Raw genomic sequence first — 16218 nt, forward strand, 5'->3', positions numbered from 1 at the left:
TTATGAGTTTCAGTTTTATGCAAATAATAATATGATATTATTATTTTTAATTTCGGGCCCGTGCGCACCGGTTACCAACTAGTATATATTCAACATTACTTATTCAGATTTTGTTCCGTTTAAATTTCATTCTAACATGTAGAATTTGCTCAAATTTGACTCAAATTCGAATGTGTATACTTTAGCTGGATAAGGAGCTATTCATTCCTTATTCATTTGAATTGGTATTTTGAAGACCAAAAAACTTTGACACTTCGTATGAAATTAATTGGCAGGATAGAGGATAATGAGCTATTCATTTCTTATTCATTTGAATTTGTATTTTGAAGACCAAAAAACTTTGACACTTGGTATGAAATTAAAATTTGTTTAAAAATATATCATTGTTAGATGAATTCTTACCAAAATTTACATGGAACTTTTATCCAAACTCAAGTTAAACTCAATAGTCTATCAAAATGCAATTTCATGTATTGTTTTTGGAGAAAATACTTTTCCCCAACTTTATCGGGGTTATCGACTTATTTTACACAATATATTATCAAAACATTAGTTGACCCCTATATCTTTTAAACTTGCATAATTAAGCAAGTCCATACTTCTTATAATTAAGCTAAGTACATACTTACATATGAGATACCCTATATATTCATAGTTCGCACAACTTTTGAGTAACATAAAAATCATGTTTTCTGTAAAAATAAAACCTTGCATATATTTATCATGCTTGTTGTAAGGTAAAAAGTGGATGAATTATTTATACATAAACAGAAAGGCTCCCTCGTCTATATAATGAAAGTAACTTTTACATCCATAATGTTTCCAATTTTCTTATTTGTCTTGTTTACAATAGAAAATTAAGTGATATGCATCCATTTTCTTTTTGGTAGTCTTTTTTTAATTCAACTCAATGATAATCTTTTGTGAATTACAAAAAGTACAACATTTTTCGTCAAAAAGTTCATTACAAAGCTGTCATGTTTAGGAGTAATTATCTCTTGAGGTCCGTAAGCTAAAAGAGCATTTTCAAAACTAGTCAAGTTAGTATGTTTTTGTGCAGGAGTTTAAACTAAAGCACCTAAACCAGATTTACTTCCTTTCACGCAGAAATAGTGCATTTTAATCTTAACCATCAAATTCTGCTACAGGAACAGCTAGCATAAAAACTGCCTAGAGAAATTACTTGAAATTCTGTACATTAAATCTCATGTGAACGTAACGGATTTAAAAGTTCGACAAAAGTATCTAAAATATATGAAAACAAAAACCGATTTTAAGCTAAATTGGGAAGGTAGGGAAAACATCGGTTTCCACCAATGTAACTACAACGACTCCGCCGGTCCAAGCCTTAAATAAAGGGGAACGACAAGCACACCTATTAACTACTACTACAATCTATTGAAGAAAACTTGAACCATCTGTGTAAAACTACAATAACTTTTGATGCCTCACCACCAGTGTTGTTTCTAGAATTGTTCGCTTAGAATTAAAATCTGCTGCCCTCGATGAAGTTCAAGCAGTTTTCAGAACAGCAGTTCTCTGCCACTGTCTTTCTACCAGTGTTGTCAAAAGCTATGACCTATATTGTCCAAATTTGTGGCCCAGATCCGCATCTATGACTGTATTAGGCACAATCAGTTGGTATTGGTGCATCACTATTTGGAAAATGAGGGGGATATAATGTTTCATAAGACAAATGATATAAACAACAGAGCACAAAAAAAGAATTGAAGATTCATAAGCTTACCAAGAAATCCTATTTGAGTTGAACAGAGGAAGAGATGGACTGAAACTCTTTTGCCTTGCTGTCTTCGGTCTCAATATTGAAGTAGTCCTGCAAAGCAATCATCTTAATCTTGCTGCATTTCAAACTTTTGATTGCCTCGGCAGTGGCTAAAGCTCCAGCAACAGTTGTTATTACAGGAATCTTGTAAGCAAGAGCCATCCTTCTCAGTTGCAGCCCGTCAATTTGATCAAGCTTGTCACCTGAACTTGTGACCACCATCAACTGAATGTTACCATTAGCAAGCATATCACCAGCATGTGGCCGACCTTCATGCAGTTTTAACACTCGCTCCACTGGAGTGCCATCTAATTCGAGAACATCTGCTGTTCCGGAAGTAGAAACGATTTTGAATCCAATCGCAAGAAAGGCACAAGCAATCACGGGAAGATGAGGCTTTGTCAAGTCATTCAAGCTGAGGAACACTGTCCCCGAAAGTGGTAGTTTTTGGCCAGCAGCTAGCTGGGCTTTGGCAAATGCAATTGAAAACTCGTAGGAGATACCCATTACCTCACCTGTACTACGCATCTCAGGACCTAAAAAAACATCACAGCCCTGAAACTTCTCAAATGGAAGAACAGCTTCCTTAACAGATATATGCCTTGGTATAACTTCTGTGGTAAAACCAATGTCATGAAGAGACTTTCCTGACATGACAAGAGAAGCATATTTAGCCAATGGATGCCCGATAGCCTTGGATACAAAAGGGACTGTACGGGATGCACGGGGGTTTGCCTCGAGCAAAAACACCTCTCCAGATGATGTGATTGCGTATTGACAATTCATGAGTCCGCATACATTTAGCTTCTTTGCCAATTTCCTAGTCCAAGATCTAATGGTTTCTAAGCAGGAAGGCGAAATAGTTTTCGTTGGCAACACACAAGCTGAATCACCTGAATGAATCCCAGCCTGTTCAATGTGCTCCATTACGCCGCCAATCACCACATTACCTTGGGCATCTGCAAGTGCATCAACATCAATCTCAATGGCATCAATTAAATATTTGTCAATAAGGACAGGATTTTCAGGGTCCACTTCAACAGCATTTGCAAGATAGATCACCAGCTTCTCGTCACCATAAACAATTTCCATTCCCCGGCCACCCAAAACATAAGAAGGCCTAACAACAACTGGGTACCCTATGTCCGATGCAATGGCAACGGCATCAGCTTCACTTTTGGCAATGCCACCTTTTGGTTGCTTAATATCTAGTTCATCAAGCATAGCATTGAACCTCTCCCTGTCTTCCGCGGCATCAATAGAATCAGGAGATGTACCCCAAATTCGAACATAACCACCACTAGCACATTCAGGCTTGCACTCATCTAAGTAACGTTGAATGGGAAGAGCAAGCTTTAGGGGGGTTTGACCTCCAAACTGCACAATGATGCCATCTGGACGTTCCAAGTCAATTATGTTAAGAACGTCTTCAACTGTAAGAGGTTCAAAATAAAGTCGATCGCTGGTATCATAATCGGTAGAGACTGTTTCAGGATTTGAATTCATCATAATTGTTTCATAGCCTGCAGACTGCCCAAAAAAAGACTTTAAATTGAAATACAGATGTCATCCAAGGTGTTGATGTTAGGCTAAACAGTGCAATATTCCAATAAGTCTTTCAGATGCAAGCCCTGAGTAAAGTATATTACTTTCTATATTCAAGGTTCTTCCTTTATACTCAATAATTACAACTTGATAATTACCGGATTAAACATAACCTCATGTTTTCTTCAAATGTCAAGTTATTCTCAAAAATTATAAAAGAATAAGAAATTATTTCCTTGTCACTTGTATAATTGCCTAGATGAAGGTGTATAAACATATTGGTGAACAGGCTTTGTATAGAAAATAAGTATCTCGTCTAAAGAGCATAACAAGAACAAACCTGGAGGGCAAAGGATGCGTGACAGCAGCAATAGTCAAACTCGATTCCCTGGCCAATTCGATTTGGTCCTCCACCTAATATCAATACCTTTTTCTTATGGGTGGGAGCCGATTCACATTCGTAGTCATAAGATGAGTACATGTAAGGAGTGTCAGCCTCAAATTCTGCTGCACAGGTATCAACTCGCTTATAAGTTGGCTTCACACCTAAGGACAGCCGTTTTGAGCGCACTTCTTGTTCAGAGGATTTTGTTGCGAAAGCTATCTGCTTATCACTGAAACCTCTTTTTTTCACTTCATAGAGCTCATCCTTGGTTAACTGAGACAAAGATTTAGCCAAGAGGTATTGTTCCACATCCACCAACTCCTTAAGCTGAGTGAGAAACCATTTGTCTATGAAAGTCAGCTCATGAATGTCATCAACCTTCATCCCCTTTTTCATTGCAGCATATATGGCATGAATTCGATCTGGGTTTGGAACCCGGAGGTTGTACTTCAACTGGTCCAAGTCCCAGTTCATTTCCTTGATCTGAGCGCAACCCCATCCAGAGTAGCCACATTCCAATGACCGAACTGCTTTCTGAAAAGACTCCTGGAATGTGCGACCTACTGCCATGGATTCACCAACAGACTTCATCTGAGTTGTCAGTATAGGCTGTGAACCAGGGAATTTCTCGAATGCAAACCTGGGAATCTGCATGTAAACACTTAAAGCTTAGGCAGGTGAAATCAAATACTAAATGCCATTAACTCAGTTTGAAGTGCAGAGACTTAAAAGTCTTCTCAGAACGACACAAGGACAAAACAAGTTAATGAAGTACAAGTATTCTAGAGATCTTGCCTTAGTGACCACATAATCTATAGATGGCTCAAAACTAGCCGGTGTTTTCTTTGTGATGTCATTAGGAATCTGATCCAGTGAGTAACCAACCGACAACTTTGCAGCCATTTTTGCTATTGGGAAACCAGTAGCTTTTGAGGCTAGAGCTGAAGACCTTGAAACTCTAGGGTTCATTTCGATAATCATAACTTCCCCATCGACTGGATTGACAGCAAACTGAACATTTGAACCACCGCACTCGACACCAATCTCCCTAATGATCGCAATCGAGTAATCTCGAAGGCGCTGATACTCCTTATCCGTCAAGGTCTGCGCAGGAGCTACAGTAATTGAGTCTCCAGTGTGAACCCCCATTGCGTCAATATTCTCAATTGAGCATATTATAACCACATTGTCTGCTAAGTCTCTCATAACCTCGAGCTCGTACTCTTTCCATCCTAACAAGGACTTTTCGACCAAAACCTGTGAGGTTACACTAGCTGCAAGGCCTGACTTACAAATTGCCTCAAACTCCTCCTTGTTATAGGCAATCCCACCTCCACTTCCACCCAATGTAAAAGCAGGCCGTATAATCAAAGGAAAATCTCCAATCGTACTTGCAATTTCGATACACTCCTCCAGAGTAGTCCCAATTCCAGAAGGAGGCGTCTTGAGCCCAATATTTTTCATAGCTTGCTTAAACAAATCTCTATCTTCAGCCTTCTTAATTGCATCAAGCTTTGCACCAATCAACTCCACTCCATACTTCTCAAGTGCCCCACTTTCCGCCAACGCCACAGCAAGGTTAAGCGCTGTCTGCCCACCCATTGTCGGCAACAAAGCATCAGGCCTCTCCTTCTCCAACACTTGCTCAACTAATTCAGGCGTCATTGGCTCAATATACGTTCTATTCGCTGTCTCAGGGTCCGTCATAATAGTAGCCGGATTAGAATTAATCAGAATAACTTCATACCCCTCCTCTCTAAGCGCCTTACACGCCTGAGTCCCAGAGTAATCAAACTCACACGCTTGTCCAATAACAATAGGACCAGCACCAAGAATCATAATCTTCTTAATATCCGTCCTCTTTCCAACCGCTTTATCAAACACAATCCCACTCTCCACCTCATTACTCTTCACCGGAACAGAATTAATTCTGCTCCGGGATTTCGCAGAACAAACAACTGAAGACCTATTAAAACTAAAAGAAGCACAAACATTCTTTCTTGACAGGCTTCTTGAATAGAAAAACAACCGAAACGAACTGGGTTTCGACAAATTAAGATTTAACGGAGTAACAAAAGAAGCTGTAGAGCTAAGCCTGGTTGAGGCATTTTGACAAACAAGTTGATGCATAGCTAAATAAACTCTTAATTCTTAAACACTTCAACTAGTAAGCTCTTAAGCTATTATTATTGCTCCTCTAATTCAATAATTTTTATGCATAAAGCCTGATAATATTGAAATTATTTAGATTAATAATGGGAAATAATATTAATATGAATAAATAAAAGGTGAAATATTGGAGGGTGTAAGAAATAGAAGTGAATGATGTTAAGGAGCAGAAAAGGTTGTGTTTGTTTGTGTCTGAGGAGATAAGATTACGGATAAATCCGAGATGATGTAGGAAAATGATATGTTTAGGGCGGGGAGGAGACAAGTACAGAGGTGGTGTTGTACCTCGGAGTGAGTTGGTGTGTGGATGTTAGTGTGTGTGCATGAACGGCCACTTGAGAATGAACCCTAGAAGAACACACAAGTTGAAGCTACTTTATTTGTAGTGGCGTGACTTTAACAGAAGACAGAGAATAATAGGAGTACCTATGGCCGCGCAAAAAAACCGATTTAAAACTGAAACCGAACCGAAATCGGAGAAAATCGGAAAAAATTGAGTCGAAAAAAATCGAGCCGAAACTGAAATCGAAAAATAAAAAAACCGAACTGCTTGAAATGGCTCGGTTCCAGTTATGCATTACAACCGAACTGAGAAAACCGAACCGAACCGGTTAAAATTAATAAACAAATATTATATTTAACATATATAATCTATATATTTTGTTGTATTTTACTTTTATAATGGCAGCAGAAAGTAGGATGACTATATATTTTGTTGAGTCTGATTAATTTTGAAAGCACCAATTATGCATATTTTCTGTTGAACTAGAGTGTCAGGAAACAGCTTTTACTTTTGTTTGCTAAAATATTTTTTTTGCTAAATCGTGGTGAAGTGTACTGGTCTGTACCTCATTGATCTTTTTATTGGTATTGTAAATTTTAATACATTTGATGTTTTATGTTTACATTACTACAAATTTACTTACTTTCACACTAAGAAACTGTGGTTAGTTGGTTACTGGTCATTGAATTAAATAGAAATTATATAATTTTATATTTATCAGTTTTATAATCGGAACTGAACCGATTATAATCGAATCGGATTTTTAAAACCGAATCCGAATTAATGGTTGCGATTTTTTTTAATTTTAAAAACCGAAAAAATATGGTTAAAGTTCCACTTTTAGGCGGAAACCGAGCCGAACCAGCTGCTGCTCTCCCACACGAGTACTCACTAATTTTGACAAAAGGATAAATAGGTGAGATATGTACTTGGACGGTTCGGTCCAAAACCGGACCGGATCGAATAAACCAAAAAATTAAATAGTCATTTTTTTTAACCGAACCGGATCAAAATTATAATATAAATTGAGCCGATTTTAGATCGAACGGACTGTATTTTTTTAAAAAAACAATTATGTTAAAAATTAAACTAAAATTTAAAAAAATTAAAATATAACTAAAATAACGTGACATATGGAGTTTTAAGAGTGTATAAATATAATTATAAATTATAAATTATGATTATAAATTCTAATATATAAGTAATATGTATATAATATTAAATTATAGGATTTATGATTTGATATATTCAATTTATTCGGCCCGAACTAAAATATTTTTTAAAAGAATCAGATCGAATTGAATTTTTACTTCGATCTATTCTATCCGGATCGAATAGAACGAATTTTTGAAAAATCAGGACGGAACTGAACAGAATTAATACTATTCAGTTCGATTTCAGTTTCTCGGCCCCAGACGTACGAGTATGATTTGTGTTGAAGTAACATTGTCAAAGTGTTTTTAATTTTTATCCAAAGTTTTATTAGATTGATTTATATGTTTCTTGTAAAGTATAACTTAAATTGTATAAAAATAGAAATTAATTAGTTACTTGATTTTGATCTTTTTGAGGAATCCAATCCTAGATGTTTAGGAGGATAAAATACTTAAAGAATCAATGATATCTCAAATTTTAATTTTAATTTTAATTTTAATATGAATAATTATAGAATTTATAATATAGTTTATTTATATTATTATTAATTAATTTATATAATTATATAATATTTTATTATTAAACTGTATGTGATTTGTGAAGGCTCAAAATATCCCATTTTTAATGTCCATAATCTTAGCTATCATATTTTACAGAAATTTGGCCCAAAATATCACACGAATACGCCATTTCATATACCATAACATATATTGTATTAATTTGATGCATTATTTCGTCCTGATACAGCATTTCGTTTGTCATATTTAACATTTGATACGCAATTCAAAATTACACATAATGACTAATATGTCGGACGAGATTGTGCATCAATTATTTAAAAAAAAAACAATTACTCCCTCCGTCCCAGTTTAATAGTCGCTTTTGAAATATTTTGAAGTCCCAATTTAAGTGTCGTTTTCTACTTTCAAGACATTTATTTATCTCAGCTACTAGGGTAACGTTATTTATATTTCCAAGTTTTGTATTAATTACTCCGTCTTACCCCGTTTACTACTCCTTTTCATCTTCTCTTTTACCCCTATATAATTCTAAATCTCAAACACAACTTATAAACAACTCAAACACAATTTATAAACAAAACTAGGTAGGTGATAATATGGCGGGTGAGAAAGACAACAAAGAAGATGTGAAAAATGAGATGAATCAAAATGAGGTTAACCATAATCAACGAGAGGAGGCTCATTTCAATTTGAATGAATTCCCTGAAGACCAAGGAAGACCTTTACCACATGAATCAATCTTTCAAGTTGTGTATATGATGTGGAGTATCTACTTTCTGAGTGTTTTAAAATTATTTGAGAAGTAATTTTACTATATTTGCAATTTACATGTAATGTACTTCTATTTCTATTCAAAATGTTCAAGTACATCATGTAATGGAGCTTCAATTCTTCAACTAGCATGAATGATGGAGTTTCAATTTATGAAATTTTTTGCTCACTGCTTTTTTTGTTAGATTATTGTTATATAAACATACACACTAATTTAGGTGATTTTTGTTATTAACATACAAACTATTTTTTGAATCATTATGTCTTACATATTGTTATCTTTATTATTTTTACATGACAATGAAAAACTCATTCATAAAAACATGCCTAGGACAAAAAAAACAACCTTCACATTTATAAACTACACCTTAGAAATAAAAATTCATAAACTTTACAATTTTTAAGAAATGGGTAACAAATTCAATTACAATTAGTTTCTCATAAAAACATAAATATAATTTTACCCACCTTAATTATAAAAAACATATCAAATTATTTCAAAATTTATGATAAATATTCTTTTGAATCATTATGTCTTTCATATTGTTATCTTTGTTGTTTTGTACATGAGAATGAAAAAATCATCCTAAAACATGCCTAATTGACAAAAAAAATAATAATTTATATGAACAGTTTTAACAAATGTAAAGTAGAAACAAATGAAAACTTAAAATTTAAAATTTGAAAGTTACATAAATAATCTTCTCATAACCACATCTAACTACCTAAATTCAACCAGCTAATTGCATTTTTCACAAGTTGGACATCACACTTCATCTGGCGAGGGAGTCTGCCTTGTCTCTCCAAAATACTTTTTTTCATATGGGGTATCTTATACTTGTTGGAGTCTTGTACTCTTAGAATTTCCATCATACACCTTTGGAGGGTACAAAAAATTTTGTTTAATGTTCTAGGAGGGTAAGCCTAAAATGATCTTTCAACAGCCGTGATAAGCTCATCAATGGTTTTTGGACACTCCTTATAGCGTAGTGATTGAATGGCATTGAAAAAGCCAAGGTATAATATATTTAGATCAGGAGAGTTTGATGGTTGGCACATTAAACGAATATCAAATCCAAATCTTGAGACAACTTCACAAAATTCTCTATCAGTAGGATCAAGATGTGTTCTTGCATTATCTTGTTGAATGTACACAGTGATATTATTTTCATCTGGCCATTTTGCTCGAATATCCGGTAAAACTTTCTCGATCAAGTATGATCTTATTATGTCCCTTCCGATTGAAGTTATTACTTTTGTTTCAAGAGTTCCTGCCACTCGATTGACACTGCTCCTTTTAGCTGGCTCTTTTGTAACAAAAGGATATATGTCAATCTTACCGGAAAAAATTTCATTTCCTCCTGCGTCATATCGTGGCCTTGCTACTGCAGCAAAAAACATCACTTTTACAACAAAATTTTTACTTTTACATGTGCGATGAGGCTCCTCTTCATCTACAACAAGATAATAATTTTCAGATTTCTTAGTTAAATAAAACCACTTCTCATCAATATGAATGATATTCTCCATATTCACAAATTGAGGATTATTTGGAAAACTATTTTTATCCAACATTGATAAACAAAATTCAACTCGACTTCTCTTGTTTTTATCGGTCAAAAATGGCTTGATAGAATTAGAATGTCTTCTTATTTTTCCACCACGTTTGAGACACCTAAACAATGTTGATTTTGCAACCTTGATCGCATAGGTCGTAGAACGAAGAGTTGTCCGTTTAGACAGAGGAATACTTTTAAGTTGTTGAAGATCTATTTGTACTCTTTTGCGACCACAATTTTTTGTTTTAAGATGCGAAACATTAACCACTCCATTGGAAGTCTCCTTTGCCCTTTTCCAGATACGTTGAACCGTACGCATGGTAACTGAAAATTCATTTGCAACGGCCTTTGTTGTACCCCATTTTAACTTTCCATTTACAGTTTTCTTTAATAAGGCAATGTATATGGCACGACGGTCACCATTGGATAAATTTTTTGTTTTTGATCTGACCATTGTGCCTGACTCATTTTCATCACCTGCAAAAGTACATATACACATATATTTATTTACAAAGAAAATGATTTTTAAAATAACAAATAAAATCTAAAAATTACAATAATATTTAATTTCAATTTCTCTACTTTAACACCAACAATACATTTTAAATATCTATAAAATTTAAAAATTATATGAACTTGACACATTAAATTAATGGACTTTGCCAACTAAAATTTATAAGTTTGAATTAAAGCAAAAATATTAACAACAATTAAATTTATAAACAATTTGATGAACTTAAGTTGTAAATTTTACCTTGTGTGTGAGGAGGAGAAGGATGCTCTGAAGGTGGAGGCTCATTCAAATCAAAACGAGGGGATTGGTTTAAATCAAAAATATATGATCTTGCATTTCTTGGAGTTGATTGAGTTGATTCATTTGTTCTTTCATGAGTATGAGATGTATACTCTTCTTGAAAAATATTATCTCCACCTACAATAGATACTACAAAACATAAACATAAGAACACATAACCAGATATATTTATTTTGAAATACATATAAAATTAAAAATAAAGATCATACACATATATGTAAATATACAAAAATACATATTTGGAATCTAAAAAAGATTAAAAAAATATATCTATCTTGATTAAGATTAATACACTTAAGTTCATAACAATAAAGAAATCAATAAGATAAAATCAAGTGAAAAGTAACGTGAAAAAATATACGTATAAAAGAGAAAAGAAGGAAAATTTACCTTCTGGTATAGTTTCATCATAATCCACTGGTAAATTCAAATCAATGTTCATCATCTATACCATGAAAGTATTTTATATTGTCACTTGAAAATGTATAGATCTTGTCTTGAACATATATAGAAGGGAAATTGGAGGGAGTTTTGAAATTAAAAATTTTAAGTTGAAGACTCAAATTTAGAATGAAATTTTTTGGAGGGAATCCAACATTCCCAGCATCTACGGAGGTTAAAAATAGTGAAGAGAAATGTAGTAAATAGAGTCAGGTGAAAAAATAATGAAAGAAGAAAAAGTGGAAGAGTCAGGTGTTTAAAAGTTCTAAAAATATTTAATGCATGTAAATAGAGTCATTATAGTTAACAGTTTTAAAGATAAAATGAACGTGTTGGTCAATGATTCTTAATATATGTGTAAAATACAAAAATGACTCTTAAACTGGGACGGAGGGAGTACGACACTTTTTTTTGCCACAACAATTACGACACTTGATTTAACGTGTCTCGTGAATAGTGACAATTAACTTATAAAGACAGGAGGAACTACAACAGGCAAGAGCAACACAACTGATTCAGCTTCAGCTTCCGCTTCCGCTTCTGTAGTTGCGTTAATTGGTGCGATTGCTGTAGCTCGTCAATAATAAATTGAAATGGGCCATTATGATAATTATCTCTTCGATTTTCACTCGATAAATCATCTCGATATATTCTAAATTAATTTTTCTACCAATTAAGTTCGATCAATGATATTCACAATAATGGTGTAAACTAGGCGTGTACAGACAAACCGCTCAACCGCTCGCAACTGAACCGTATTTTGCGGATAATCGCGAAACGCGGGTTGATTGTGGATCTAAAATTTAAAAACCGCTCATTCGCGGTTTGAATGCGGTTTTAAAATTTTAAAAATCGTAAAATCGCAACCGCAACTCGCAACATATATTAATAATAAAATATATTTCCAGGATTGTAATTGATATCATATAAATTAACAAGTATACATATTTATTAACTAATCTTAGGTTAATGTCAAGATTTCGTTCATAAGATTCATAATCATTATAAAATATATAACCAAAACAAATGGAAAATGTAGTCAACATGTAATTTTTTTATTTTTTTTTTCTCTCACCTACATATTTTTGTATGTTTTTAATATCCTTACTCCACACGGATCATTAGTTTGTATTTTATTTTTGAATGTAAATTAATCACGAAACTTAAACTTGAATTTATTAATATTCCGAATTTATTTATTTTTTTGCAAATTATTAATTATTATAAAAATAAGTGGTTGAACTGCAAACCGGTCCGCAATAACCGCAAATTCGCAACTGCAATTGACGCGGTTAACCGCAACCACATTTGCTCTGCGGTCACGGATGACAATTTGCAGTTTCGGATGACTGCTCTTCGCGATTTGGTTCAATTTTTACCCCAAAACCGATTCGATCCGAACCGCGTTTCCCTCTTGTAAAACAGGGAAGTACTCAAAAAACAAAAAAGCAAAAATTAAGAAATTAAAGCCGCGGCGCACATGGGGTCGTTAAAAAAAGCGGCAGCTAAACTGGTACCCTCACTCACGATGATCGACTCGCGCACATTAGCATCATCCCCCACAACAACAACTTTACCTAATCTTCTCATTATTAACAACAAAACCTCATTTTCTACTCACTCTCTTAATCCTCCTATCCTGCGCCACCCACCGCCACTAACCTACGCACCCCCTCGCATCTCCGCCTCATCAAAATCAATGTCAACAAACCACAGCTCCGCCGCTACACTCTCCGATCAGGATACTCTATTGAAGCAGAAACGGACCCTCCGGACCAAAGTTAAGTCGGATCTTAAGTCCATGGACCCGGCCCAACGAGCCCAAGAAGGTACACTTTCTTCATTTCAACTGTGTTTTAATTGGATTGGATCATTTCATTAATTTTGTAGTAGATGATTTTATGTATGGTTGAAATTGAGTAATTAGTGAATTTTTTTTTTTTTGTTTTTAGATGTTGCGATACAAAACATTGTTATGGAAGCTCCGTGGTACAAGTCTTGTAAGGGGCTATGTGCTTATATAAGCTGTAGTTCCTTGCGAGAAGTTGATACTTCTAATTTGTTGTCCGACATTCTCAAGACTACGAATACAGGTGTGTATGTTTTGTCTAGCATTAGCTGCATTGTTTATGATTAGTGAAATGGATGAATGGTGTATTTTCGGTTTTTTTTTCTTGTTTGTAGACGTGAAGGAATTATGTTTTTATGCAATGTAGTGTCGTTAATGCATTATGATATTTAAAGGTTCGTAGGTTGAGGAAGATGTCATTGTCGAAAAAATTATTTATGTTTCTTAATGTTGATTTCTTCAATCATGTCCTAGCTTTGCATTTTTTTCTTTTAAATGTGATCTACAAAAGATGTGTTTTTAGACCTCCGCCTTTCTGTTTAAGGGTGTGGTGATAAAGGACGAAGTGTGTAATATTGCACTTGATTCTTTTCTGCATTTTCAGGATTACATTGGCACCATTTGTAAATAAACTATGGTACTTGAGATCTTACTTAAAATTTCATTCTTTACCCCTCTTTCCTCTTGTTAAGCTACTTATGTACCCTTTTAGTGTTACTGTATTTCTCTTTGGATGAATATTATGTGAGCTCGATAACTCTTTTCTCGCACTGTACATGAATAACCAACAAAGTCTACTTGCATTGAACATGATTCTTTGCTTTTTCAACTGAAGATGGTCATTCACAGATGGGACGAAAGCTTTATGTTCCAAGAGTGGAGGATAAGAATAGACACATGAGGATGCTTAAAATCTCTAGTGTTGATGATCTTATTGCAAATTCTATGAACATTTTAGAACCAAATCCAGTAGATGCTGATGGGAATGAACGCGAAGATGGTAAGAATAATTTTTTTATTGTAAGTTGAAATTCTTTACTTTTTTTCTTTTGATGATTCGCATTGTGGTATTGTACATCAAAACTATAGTTCTTAGACTGTTATGCTAAAGTTCACTAGTTTTCTTTATTTTGTGCTACAGAATATTCTATCATTGTTTGCTCAAAATAAATTGCTTCCACTGAAAATATTAATCATTGTTGCTACTGTGTGGTTGATGTGCCCAACTTATCCTTTAGTGAACAGTCAGTAATAAATTAGAAAGTTTAGTTGGAGGCAAATTCAATCAAGCAGAAAGTATGTAGTAATTCCTTAGAGAATGGAGATAAAGATTTTGAGTTTCCTATTTTTCAACGTGCAGTTTAAGATTGTTAGAATTTTCCATTATTTGTTGATGAAGTAAATTGTTTTTTGTATGTTCTCTCAGAATGTCAAATTCAAGTATATACAAGTGAGTGCTACGAATATTTTCGTACATGATTAATCTCAAGCTCTTCTCTTTTTGCAGTTATGCTGGCAAATGACCCTGTTGACATGTTCATATTGCCTGGTACACTTTCTTTGCACTCAACAGAATAGTATGGTTCATAGTTGATAGCTAAACTTTAGCTGTAATTTTTTTTTATTCTTTTGCAGGACTGGCATTCGACAAATCAGGAAAAAGATTGGGACGTGGTGGAGGGTTAGTTTACACATCTTGCCCTTAATAATCACTTCAGTAGCCCCTACATAATAATTTCTTGAGTGTTATGCTAAAATTATAACAGAAGCCATACTTGGCAGTTGCGATGTTGAAAATATGGTCGTTATTTACCCTACAAAATTTATAATTTGTACTTGGGATTTAGGAAATGTATGATAAAATCATGATTTAAATTCTCTCATTTGACCTGAATATTCCTCTTCCGTTAGTGAGTTCATGCAGCTTTCAGTTTTGTGTCCATAAGCATCTTATCCATGTATAACAATGTGTCTTACGTATGTTTTATTTTCTATTCTTTCATGTGTTGGTTACCCCTAGTTACTATGATACCTTGCTCATGAACTACCAAAACCTCGTGAAAGAGCGTGGGTGGAAACAACCTCTTCTAGGTATGTACCATTCTGTACAGTTTTGTTTGTAGTTTTATGCATACACTTGTTCGAATGGAGAACCTGATTTTATTGTTCTTACTTTAACCTGCTTTGCAGTTGCGCTGTCATATTCAGTCCAGATCCTGGATGAGCATATAATCCCAGTTGCTCCATATGACATTCCTATTGATGCCCTTGTATCCCCGTCTGGTCTGATACTTATTAGCGAGACTGCCTTTCAGAGATGCCAATAAGTAAAAATTGGATGCCTAGCTTGGACACTATTGTATCCCAGTGTGGCCTCAAAACTTGTTAGTTACCGGCCAGACCCGGTTACTGAGAGATGCAAATGAAAAAGACTTGTATGCGTGCTAGTTTGCCGACATGTATCATGCATGGTTATCTCAATTTCAAATACATAAATCTCTTCTATACTGAGATACTTTTTTAGTATAATTTATGTTGAAGATTATATCCACAAGTTTTATGTTATTTTTGACTATTTTTTTTTTGCTTGCTTTATATTATTAAAATTAAAATTTAGGAATAATTTGTGATTGTTTAACGTTTATTTTAAAGTGTTGAATTTGATAACATTTATTCATTTGCATCTGTCAATCAATTTAAATGTCCGCATGAGTCTTGATTTCTTTTTTAGATTTTGCTTTAGGAGATCACAAGTTATGGGTCGGGGGTCCTCACTCCTCAGTATAGGCAATATGTTTAGATCAAAAGTACCAATGCAATTATTGAACAAATTTTTTTTTTTTTCAATTTGAACTTTTAATATGTGGTTAACACACTATATGATTCTTAATTTTCCACTATATTGTGCAACGAATTCTGAATGTTCCTCGTATAACAGTTCAG

General features: G+C 34.1%; 3 protein-coding genes across 4 annotated transcripts; 1 reads left to right on the forward strand and 2 right to left on the reverse strand.

Annotated features, from left to right (window-relative positions):
• Positions 1 to 1173: 1173 nt before the first annotated feature.
• On the reverse strand, positions 1174 to 6275 carry LOC141717688 (carbamoyl phosphate synthase arginine-specific large chain, chloroplastic-like). Of its 2 annotated transcripts, none has more exons than XM_074519863.1 (4): positions 4509 to 6275; positions 3669 to 4361; positions 1748 to 3313; positions 1174 to 1655 (listed from the first exon to the last, which is right to left on the reverse strand). In XM_074519863.1, the coding sequence occupies exons 1-3, from the start codon at positions 5841 to 5843 to the stop codon at positions 1757 to 1759; spliced, it is 3585 nt and encodes a 1194-aa protein (XP_074375964.1). In that variant the 5' UTR covers positions 5844 to 6275; the 3' UTR covers positions 1174 to 1655; positions 1748 to 1756. The 2 variants fall into 2 exon arrangements, with proteins under 2 accessions (XP_074375964.1, XP_074375963.1); XM_074519862.1 differs by having other exon boundaries at positions 1174 to 1619; positions 4509 to 6274.
• Positions 6276 to 9536: 3261 nt separating this feature from the next.
• On the reverse strand, positions 9537 to 11430 carry LOC141718297 (uncharacterized). The gene is made up of 3 exons (XM_074520681.1): positions 11376 to 11430; positions 10926 to 11102; positions 9537 to 10648 (listed from the first exon to the last, which is right to left on the reverse strand). Exons 1-3 carry the CDS (start codon positions 11428 to 11430, stop codon positions 9537 to 9539), a joined length of 1344 nt encoding a protein of 447 aa, XP_074376782.1.
• Positions 11431 to 12889: 1459 nt separating this feature from the next.
• Positions 12890 to 15840, forward strand: LOC141717689 (5-formyltetrahydrofolate cyclo-ligase, mitochondrial). Its single transcript, XM_074519864.1, has 7 exons — positions 12890 to 13255; positions 13379 to 13519; positions 14111 to 14275; positions 14783 to 14824; positions 14911 to 14956; positions 15296 to 15366; positions 15466 to 15840. The coding sequence occupies exons 1-7, from the start codon at positions 12907 to 12909 to the stop codon at positions 15600 to 15602; spliced, it is 951 nt and encodes a 316-aa protein (XP_074375965.1). The 5' UTR covers positions 12890 to 12906; the 3' UTR covers positions 15603 to 15840.
• The last annotated feature ends 378 nt before the right edge of the window (positions 15841 to 16218 follow it).

The sequence above is a fragment of the Apium graveolens genome, chromosome 4 (genome assembly GCF_009905375.1).
Source record: "Apium graveolens cultivar Ventura chromosome 4, ASM990537v1, whole genome shotgun sequence".
Classification (NCBI taxonomy): domain Eukaryota; kingdom Viridiplantae; phylum Streptophyta; class Magnoliopsida; order Apiales; family Apiaceae; genus Apium; species Apium graveolens.

Coding starts and splice junctions, on each gene's coding strand:
- LOC141718297 (XM_074520681.1), bottom strand. CDS start 11,430: ATGATGAACATTGATTTGAATTTACCAGTGGATTATGATGAAACTATA. Junction 11,103..11,375: donor TGATGAAACTATACCAGAAG/GTAAATTTTCCT, acceptor TATCTATTGTAG/GTGGAGATAATATTTTTCAA. Junction 10,649..10,925: donor TTCTCCTCCTCACACACAAG/GTAAAATTTACA, acceptor GTACTTTTGCAG/GTGATGAAAATGAGTCAGGC.
- LOC141717688 (XM_074519863.1), bottom strand. CDS start 5,843: ATGCATCAACTTGTTTGTCAAAATGCCTCAACCAGGCTTAGCTCTACA. Junction 4,362..4,508: donor TAGATTATGTGGTCACTAAG/GCAAGATCTCTA, acceptor GTTTACATGCAG/ATTCCCAGGTTTGCATTCGA. Junction 3,314..3,668: donor ACGCATCCTTTGCCCTCCAG/GTTTGTTCTTGT, acceptor TTTTTTGGGCAG/TCTGCAGGCTATGAAACAAT.
- LOC141717689 (XM_074519864.1), top strand. CDS start 12,907: ATGGGGTCGTTAAAAAAAGCGGCAGCTAAACTGGTACCCTCACTCACG. Junction 14,957..15,295: donor AGATTGGGACGTGGTGGAGG/GTTAGTTTACAC, acceptor GGTTACCCCTAG/TTACTATGATACCTTGCTCA. Junction 15,367..15,465: donor GTGGAAACAACCTCTTCTAG/GTATGTACCATT, acceptor CCTGCTTTGCAG/TTGCGCTGTCATATTCAGTC.